The sequence below is a fragment of the Amia ocellicauda genome, chromosome 12, assembly GCF_036373705.1.
Source record: "Amia ocellicauda isolate fAmiCal2 chromosome 12, fAmiCal2.hap1, whole genome shotgun sequence".
Lineage (NCBI taxonomy): Eukaryota > Metazoa > Chordata > Actinopteri > Amiiformes > Amiidae > Amia > Amia ocellicauda.
Window position 1 is genome coordinate 5,134,426 of NC_089861.1, and position 10,691 is coordinate 5,145,116.

Here is a 10,691-nt window from a genome sequence, read left to right on the forward strand (position 1 = left end):
GAATCAAGTCCCCACGTAGTCTCCTCTGTTCCAGGGTGAAAAGGTTCAGTTCCTCAGTCTCTCAGTAGGACTTTCCCTTCAGACCTGGAATAAGTCTGGTTGCTCTCCTCTGAACTGCCTCTAGAGCAGCGATATCTTTCTTGAAGTGTGGAGCCCAGAACTGTCCACAGTATCCAGATGAGCTCTAACTAGTGCATTGTACAGTCTGAACATTACTGCCCTTGTTCTCAATTCTACATATTCGACAATATACCCTAACATCCTGTTTGCCTTTTTTATTGCTTCCCCACATTGTTTGGATGGAGAAAGTGAGGAGTCCACGTAGACTCCTAGGTCTTTCTCATGCGATACTTAATCTAGTTAAGAACATAAGAACATAAGAAAGTGTCCAATCGAGAGGAGGCCCTTTGACCCATCGTGCTCGTTTGGTGTCCATTAATAACTAAGTGATCCAAGGATCCTATCCAGTCTATAAATCTATAGACAGTCTATAAGTCTATAGTTCTATTCCTCCAAAGGTTAGACCACGGTCCATTGGTCACAGAGGGGCAAAGGTCATTGCAGACTAGACTGCAGGCCAGGGCTGACTCCGATTGCACACAGCTACATTCTGCCTTATGTTAGTGTTGTATCTGCCCTCCTGGTGTCAGGGAATATATCAAACTCCCAGGACCACCAAGCATAGTCAACTCTAAATACTTAATTAAGCCAGCTCTGTCTCTAGAAGTACCCCACAGAGCAGGTATACTGCGAGACATCATGGGCAGACATCTCACGGCAAGGCCATAAGGATGAGGTCAATGGAACCACCCCCCACCACACAAGTTTTCAAATGTAAACCTGTAATGTCCCACGGAGCGAGTCAGCTGAATTAATTTGAATACACTTTCTGGGGATTGTAGAGACCTCCAGGCTGTGTTTTGTGAGCAGTACATATTAACCAGTGTACCAACGCTGCTTTGCTTTTCCTCATTGCGTTTTCTTTGCACGGCAGACTTGGACATGCTGTGAACACGCCAGGAGCTGCTGCCGAAGCGAGAGAGTTAATGGATCAGATCAACGCAGGCGTTTCACCGGCGCTCGAGCCAGCATTAGCGAGTAACCATGCCAACCAGCTCTGAAGAAAAGCTCTGTAAAATCTGAACAGGAAGTGGACTGCACCTCCCCGGTCCCAGGGCTAGAACTCACCCCTTCGTTTCTGACACGCCATTTTTAATTAAACGGGATATTCTTTAACTGTGCATTCTATTTTATACTGAACATTATATGCATTGCAAGATTATGAGCCTTTTCCACCATATTTCACTGTTTCTTGATTTTGTGTCACTCTTCCTACAATGAAGTCAAGTTATATTTCCTTTCATGTAGTGGAAATTCTTAATGCAAATAAATAATGTACACGCATATCATTATAGTGAGGTAGAGGCATATTGAATTTCCATTTAAATAGATTAATACATTATTTCAGTGCTACAGTGACCCACTCCTTGTGTTCTTCAACCCCAGGGTTAGAATCATACAATTTATCTCAGTAACACTTTAGGATCCAGACAGATATTTAATTTGCTTCATGTAATATTTAAGGACCCACTCAAAATATAGGCCTGAGAGGACAGACAAATCTGTATACATCTGAATTAACAAACGCAGAGAGGGATATGCCTAATTGGCATCTAATAAATTATGGAGAAATGGACAGATTTACCAACACCATCTCTGGTGCATTTACTTACACTGGGTCTTAGAAAATCTAAATCTATATTAGAGGGAAAGGAAAATATATACTGGATTGAAATTAGACTACTGCTTAGGATTCTGCTGCTGTTACGTTATTTAGATGCACACATATTAATATAAGGCTTCAAATAACAGGTTTGCAAACCGAGTAGTGAGAGAAGGATGGGATGGAAGGGAGACGGCATACAGGCAAACAAGAACGGAGAAGCGGATGTTAGTAGTAGCATTAGTCCTTCTCTCTAAGTCGTTACTCTTTGTTTCCTTGAAAGAGGGTTTTTATTGCAAAGTAGCCTGTCTTGGTTTTTCCTTGGGCTACACACAGCTGGAGTTTAAATGCTCTTCCAGAGATCTTAGTGTCGTATTTAGCACTCGATGTGAAATGGGCGGAGAGGAGGACTGCACATCAGAGCACTCCAGTAAAGAACAGGAAACTGAGCAAAGCTATATTTGTATTATTTATTTTCTTTCTTTAATTCTTTTTATGACTTCTCTGATTTTGACACAACAGTTATTATAATATTTCGTCACAGGCAATTTACAATTGTTAGAATATACACATTATTTTTACATACAATTACCCATGTATACAGCTGTGTACAGTACCTTGCTCCAGGGTACAACAGCAGTGTCCCCCACCTGAAATTGCAGTCACCAATGTTTTAAACCTTTCCTAATCGAGAGCATTTTGGGATCTCATTGTGTTCAAAACAACACTTTAAGCTGCCTATACGTATATGTTCTAGGATTGCTCCTGCCTGACCTGCCACAGTCACCAATATATATATATATATATATATATATATATATTATTATTATTTTTTTTTTTTTTTTTTTTTCAAGTTAAATAGCCAAAGCCTGCTCAAAATAAGCTTAAAGGGGTGCCACTTGATCACAAATAAAAGCCCAAGAAGTTAATCGAGTTTTAATCATTGGAATGTCCCAAAGCATAAGTTAAGTTACCTGCCTAGTATAAAATTGCTTCTTATGTAAAAACTGTCCAAGGCCTAAGATTAATGATCTGAATACTATGACTACATATTTATTTGGAATTCTTTGCACAACTCGGTCATGACTTGGAGAGTCTCTGAACTTTCCCCAAATAACCCCCTGCTGATACAGCCTCTTGCATACGGCTTCTGTGGCAGAGCAGGACTGGACATTTCTTGCACACAACTCGCACATTTTTCAAAAGGTCATTTAGCCAAGATTTCAATCTCTGCATTGAATTGGTTGAAATGTATGAATAGACTTTAAAAACAATAGCACCACATGTACCATTTCCTGTATGCAGTATTAATGGAGTATAAATCTCTTTCTAAACTTCACTCTCGGTTATAACTTGCAATAGAGGCATAATTCAGACACGCCTGGCTACAGGTCTTACAATTGTAAAAACACACCCTTAAGTTATCAAGTGTCATCTACTGAATAAATCCACTAAAATGCCAAATGCTCCTAAGGCCCCTAGATAAGTGAATGTCTACCACAGAGGGCAGAAAATGAATGCCTTGTTGGGCAAACCTTAATGGTTCAAAAATTGCAGATTTAATTATTCACATGGTAATAAATTCAATCAGCATTTTCCAAAGGTATGAATAAAGAAACAAGGTGAAACAACCAAGAAAAACGATGCACTGTGGATTTACAGAGAAGATCTGGTCATAGCTACCAGAGGAAACCAGCCACAGCTGAGCTAATACTCATGAAGCACATTTGTACTTGTATGAAGTGAGTTCTGCCCATCACAGGATTGTGCTGAGGTGCTTTAAAACTTACAGTCTGCATAAAGACCATAGAGCTACAATGTGCATGTCCCCCCCTCTTGTTACCCTCCTCCTAATGACTCGATACGTGCCCTCTCGACTCTGCCGCACCCTCTTCCTCTCTTCCTCCTCTGGTGCCAAGAACCGTTTGTTCTACACACACTCCCCTCCCTCTTCCACTCTCAGCAACTTTCGGTGGTGGCAACCTCCAGCTTTTCTAAATGGCATCTACAAGACTGATCTTCCCGTTCTTAACACCGCCACCTTTGCTTTTAAAACACTGGACTAAAGCAAAACACCCAAGAATCAACCAAGTAAATAACTACTGCTACTACTACAACAACAACAACAACTACTACTACTAGAACTAAAAAGAAAGAAGAAATGGTGACAAAATATCTCACCTAAAGTGCTTTGTCCATTTGTCCATCTATACTTCACACAACTGTCTCAGAAAGAAAAGTGCGAGTCCCCTGGTTCAGAATGCTGTATATTGCCATTCACCGTATTGACTGACATCTTTTCCTTGTTTTGATGTTGATAAGGATGTCAAGCCTGGATAAGAGACTTGAAAACCAGTAGGGACAACATTGATAATACAGGTTTTTATTTTCCGTGACACCGAAATCAAAGCACAGTCAGATGATGGCATGATCCGAGCTATGGTGCAGAAATTATCATTTCCAGAGAGCTGAGGAATATCAGGCAAAACACAGGAGGAATCTTCCCTCTGAGTTTACTGCTTAATTGTAACAAACGGCCTGCAGTGCAATTAAAGAACATGATTGCGGAGATAATGAGGGTTATGAAACACACCAGTAAGACCTCTATATTGTGAATAATTTCAGTCACCACACAATAATAAAGAGTCAAAAGAAGGCTGACTAGATTAAGCCATAGTCTCTAAGGATAGTGTGATGCAGGCGTGTTAAGGGAATGGAATTCCTTTGGTCCTGAACTGATTTCATTGGGCTACTCCAAATGTTAAAAACAACCCCAGGGAATACTTCAAACTCAATAGCCTAGCAAACCTCTCCAATTACATGTGGAATTAACAATCATTATGTTCAATGGAAATAAGCATCCCTTTACACAAAGAGTTGTGGAAGTCTGGAACAACCTGGAGAGCCATGCACTCAGGGTTCATTCAAGAAAATGCTGGGATCTGTTAGCTACTAAAACATAGGGGAATCAGCTCATTTTAAACATAACTGCCTAGAATAAACATGCTTGATTAGAAAGAGAGAACAAATAATAACCCAAATACAGGTTCAGTGGAGATGCTTTCAGTAAGTGTGTTCAGAATATGAACAAAGTTAAATGCTGACTTATCCGGCTACTAGGCCAACAATTTTATAACTCCCTCAGACTTACTAATATTTCTCCTATAAGAGGATTAACAGAAACCATTGGAAAATAGAATACAGCCTTCTAAAGCCATGACTTTACAAATAGGCCATTTTGTACTGACTACTTGGTACAATATGGATTAATAAAAGAGTTGTGGAAATAATGATACATTAAGTTTGTTAGAATTAGTTATTAACTCACTCACACTAAATATACTGCATAGTCACATTCTGTAAGAAGTATTACTATGTCACCGCAGGTCTGAAATTGTTGACAAATAGTTTAAAGTTCACTTATAAATCCAGACTAACATAAACTAAAGCACGCATCAAACGTTGTTTAAGTTAACTGTACTATCAACAATTTGGGCACACGAACCCGAAGATCTAAACAAGAGTGCTGCCTATGATAAAAGCAACTTTCTTTTTGCAGAAAATGTTCTTGCATTAGAAATGTAGTGGATGAAAGTTCCAAGCACAGCATGAAAGAAAAGTAAGCTGCCTGCCAATTTTTTTTTTAATCTGGCATCCACGGATCGTTCCTGCTATTGAAATTAAACATTGTACCTCCACAGATGATAAAACTTACAAAAAGAAAAGGGCACATACTAAACTCCCCCGGCTAACAAAATATAAGTTTTTTTGGCACCAACTTCTGCTTCTTGCGGCACACAAAGCAACTATGTAACAACTATGTATCAGCATAATTTATTTAGTTATTAATTAGATAGTTAGTGTTTATGACTTCCCTTGAGTAACTACACTGCCAATATGTAATGACAGATATTATCTGCAGACAATGAACATAAACAGTTTGTGTTTTCACTTATAAAGTCAAGCAAAGCTGGCCTGTGACTGAAAAGACATTATAAATTCCCCATCTTTAATGTGAAGACAAAAAATCTTAACATAAACAGTACAATACTTGTTGGAAATCTCAAAGGCCCCACACATTGTAAAGCATAGGAGGGGGCACGTTTGCATGTTTTCTGTGAGTTGAAGCATAGACTATGTAGAACAGTGCAAATACCACATATCTGAGAATACAAATGAATGAGAAACAAAACTTTTCTGTACTGGAAAAAAAAACGATTTGACCAAAATGAATTGCAACAGTGAATCACAAACTGGACAGTCAGTCTATTTTTCGATTAGAAACTTTACAACCATATTTGTCTTATAATCTAAATGACTGCACTGTTTAACATAACAGCTTTAGCCACAATTAATTGGGGAATTGTAGATTTAAAAATAAAAATACAATCCTTAGTCAATGTGAGAATTGAGAATCTCAGCAGAAGCATTTTGCAGCTTAAGAAATCCTCCAAAATAAGATCCAACATTCAGTCATGACTAACAAAAACAGTAACCTTATTTTCACCCATATCTTGACAGCACTGTACTTTTGATTTTATTTATTTTTATTTATTTATTAAGTCACTTTCACTCACCAGCCCTGGATATAAAACCATGTCCTGCTATTGGGGGGGGGGGCAGTCCTGGCAACTTGCGAACTTTCCATCCAAGTATGTTTTATAATTTTCTTCCCACACAACATGAGAGACGGTGTGAAATTAAGAATGACCCAAAATGAACTCGGCAGTGTTAGGTCAATGTATTCCCCAAAACCCACACCACTTATTTGTTTTGTTTGTTTCAACTGGTTTGGTCTTTGCCTCAGAAGTTATATACATCGGTCCTTGTCTGCACCATGTAATATTTGTCTTGTCCACAGACGTCTTGCACAAAGACACTTTCTCACACTGCTTGTGTCAACAGGCTTAATAACTCCTAACCCAAACACGACTTTGAGTAAGCATAGATCACCTTTTCATGATTGTATTTGCTACTAGCTAAGAAAATTCTGGTCTTTTACACTACGCTCCTGCAGGCCCCAATGCTATCAGGCAGAATGGCAAAGTGACTGGCATACCAGCTACTTCTTTTTGACATATGCATCCCCATTTTCCTTGTGATTTATCATGCAAACAAATACATCTCATCCATTTTTTTTTTCATGTGGTATGTTGTTCTTCAGTCCCTTGTACTTGTACTCTGCGGAACACACACACAATCTGAGAATACCACACGCTTCAATTGACATTAAATTAAATTACATCAGCGATTGTGCATGTGGTTTATAATGGAACAGCCTTCATTAAAGAGTATCGGAATGAATGAAATATTCCCAATCAGTTCAGGCTGTCTACCACGCATGATCTGGGAGACAACCACAATAATCAAATTAGTTATTTAGATCCTTTCACTTTACTGCTTACAAACCAGTTTAATAACCACAATCTAGGAGAAATTACAGGGTTTATGAACGGCTTCCCCCTATATCTCGCTTTAAAATCCACCTTTATACACCTTTATACGCAAACTAGTAGAATGAATAACTAGAGTGCAGTGCATCCAGATGTGCACAACTAGTTGAGTGAATAACCAGAGTGCATCCAGATGTGCACAACTAGTTGAGTGAATAACCAGTGCATCCAGATGTGCACAACTAGTGCACATTCCAGGGAGAACTGGTTGCTAAATGGGTGTATCTATTGACAAACACTCTCCAATCCGTCAATACCCCTCAATCCGCGCATCACTTTCGCAAGCAGATCTCCGCGGTTGTCCCCATAGGACACTTAATGATCCATCCAGCAATGAAGTGAATGTAATAAACTGTACAGCTCCCGGGAGATACAGGAACTCTTGATTAAACCAGCTTGTCGGAGTAATAAACGTTTCTTATGAATTACCGTTTATAAAGAAGTAACCTTGTGTGCCATGCTCGGGTTTGCATTTGCGCCAGTCTTTACAGAAACATACAAACAAACAGAAAGTAACACGTTTTGATCCATGTATTCTTCTTTGGCCACTTTACTTTCTGCAGTTTTCCCTCTGCATTTAAACCCAGTTGTAGTGGTAGTGGATAGGTAGTAAATGCAGTTAGAAAGAACTGAAGAAGTATCATCAATAAGAGCTACTTTTCACTTGGCATCACGGGGGTCCAATCTTCAAAGAAATGCCCCCATTCCCGTGCGCTTTCCAAGGCGCACAAACACACTTTTAAATCCACTAAACACTACCGAAAGCGGTACTCACCCATGTTACAGTTGTTTTGCAGGTGATGTCGAGTCGGTCTGTGTCCAGTCTTGCACTTATTCCAGAGTTGTAACTTGTTTAGCTGTTCAGCCACGGATGGGTCCCCAAATGCAGGCTGTGGGAGTAGGGGCCGGCGCTAAGACAAGAGGCGGGCGGAGCCCCTGGCTGCAGGCATCCAAAGCTCGCCACCACAGTGTGTTTGTGTGAAGGAACCAATAATAAGTCACTGTTAGACAAGTAAGAATATGTTAAACAGTAACACAATTGATGTGTAGGCTTCTCACATAGCCATATGGATAACTAGTTAGCTAAATGATAGCGTCTACTATTTAACCATAGTCTCAGTAGGAAACAAAGTTGCCTAAATAAATCTTAAATCTGTAACAAAGCTGTGCAATTGCAATGGATGTGCATATAGTGTTGGAGCATACAGCCTTAAACTGACGCCAATGTAAGTTTAGAAAAGTGTTTTCAAATACAACATAGCAAAAAAGGGCTGGTCAGTATCAATGTATCATGTGTAGTGACGTAACAAAAACAAATGATTCAAATGTCACAACTTCATGGTTTACACGCTGATCACATCATTACAACAATTCCACCTACAAATATATAAGTACAGTGATTCTGCCTGTACTGTACAGCAGACAGTATTTTGAAGTCAAGACAGAGGAGGCTTTACTCAGATCCATCCTCTTGTTTTTATGATACAAGAAATCCATATCTCAGTAGTAGAAACATAACATTTAGTCATGGCATCAGCTGCAAGCTTTGAAAACTGTAGATTGAAGACTGAGATTCCCAATATGTATTATTTTATTGAGCTGGATTATTTTATTGTGTAGTTTCCCTCATTTCCCAATAATCCTAAATGACGTGTAAACTACACAGTCAGCTAATTTAGAAAAAGGAACTTCATTAGCAATTAACACAATGTTGCACATTACACATTTCTATAAGTGGATTCCGATATTTAAATTCAATCTATAGGTGAAGATCACCAATTAATAATGGCGATATTGTATTTTGTTTCTGTAATGTATGTGATCTAAATTCACTACATCAAATTAAAATGCATGTTAGTTAGCTGCAATCAGACCTTACACATTAAAAATGTGAAGCTTGAAGGTGATTTAAAGATTTAAGGAATCATGACCTATACTGTTTGAATTTAATTACTATTGGGATATTACAACAAAGCAAAAAATGAGTTTATGTAGAAAATCTAAATAAACTTAAACGCTTTCCAATATTGCATTGTTCTCTATGCCAATATTCTATTAATATTACGCTTATTTTAATCTTACCAAAGCACCTGATAATTACCACAATGAAATATCATCAGCAAATGATGCCACTCCTAATTTTAAGTTGATACATTGATATTCAGTTTTTCTAAAAGAACGTGTATATGTTTGTGATTTTCATTATGTATTACCTGCGAGCAATACAGTGGGTATCACATGACTACCCTTCTCCAGAAGCTCCTTTTCCAGGAAATACTTCTGAAGAACCTGGAAGGTGCTCGGGTGATGAAGATCTGCACAACGTCTCTCACGTTGGATAAAGTCAACATGTAATCATGATGTCAGTAATGTCTGTAATGTAATTGTTCTGAATAGCCTCCATTTTATGCCAAGCATTTATATGGACATTACGAGGCAATTTAGACGATTGTAGCCAAATGCTTGCAGATCACACACATTATCTTTTGTTTCCATAATAAAAAGTGTCTGCATCGTATCAGAGTCTGCATCTGCTTAGCAAAGGAAGCTAATGAAGAAGTGTGTGTGCGCCAAAGCACAGTGCAGAAGCATCATTGAAGCTTTACAATCAATACATTTAATAACAGCATATCATGGGCAAACATGCTTTGATAACTGATACCTCTAAGTCGTGTTTTTTCTGAAATTCCAATATTCTGTTTGACATTTATATTAGCTTATATTAGTTTATAGTATTATAGGTGTATTTGGTAATGGCACTAGAGGACAAACATATTCAAATACATGCAAGCATGAGATGATGAAAATATGCTACATTACATTTCACTTATCAATATACCTTGTGATTTTGAGCAATTTCAGCAAAACAGAGAGGGTAGTTTTTACAATCTTATGTATGTAATATGTATGTTTTGTATTTACATTGTTTTTTTGTGGTGTGGTGGTGTCTTAATATCTAAACACAATAACCGATCATTTCAGGCTTTGTGCTTTTTTGTGTTTTTCTCTTAACTATATGCATTTAATTATGCAGCATATTAATTATGGTGATTTGTCTTAAATGCAAGGATACCTTTTTCTTCTAAAACTTCCATGCAGATACTATTATCCCTACATTATCTTTCAGTGTATCTCTGAAAAGGTTGTTATTGTTTGACGAAATAAACTAACAATGTAAGAATTGAAGCTAAAAGACAGTCAATGAAACAATAATATTAAGGACAAAGGAACAGTAACCATATCTTAATCTTAGATCCTGGAGACCGTTGATAGGCTAGAACCCTTTTGATGTCCCATTGTTCACACAGTACAGTGAGGAGCGATTGTTTTAGACGGACAAATAAACGATTTTCAGGGTTTTATGGGAGAACCCATAAAACTGACTATAGGTATTGTTCGCAAGCTTTATCTTTAGCATGAATTATATTCTGTCACGGTAGCTGTCGTTTCTTTGGTGAACACACCCTTCATCATGTCTCCCCTGCAGCTCAGGAACAGAGCAGTGAAACCCAGCA

The 10,691-nt window shown here is 38.2% G+C and overlaps 1 protein-coding gene across 1 annotated transcript in view; it reads right to left on the bottom strand.

The window, feature by feature from the left end:
• The window catches only part of gpm6ab (glycoprotein M6Ab), an 80,898-nt gene extending 72,797 nt beyond the window's left edge, over positions 1-8,101 (bottom strand). The window contains exon 1 of the mRNA XM_066718140.1: positions 7,952-8,101. Coding sequence (XP_066574237.1) covers positions 7,952-7,955 — 4 coding nt within the window. The 5' untranslated portion in view covers positions 7,956-8,101. The remainder of the gene's footprint in view (positions 1-7,951) is intronic.
• Positions 8,102-10,691: the final 2,590 nt, after the last annotated feature.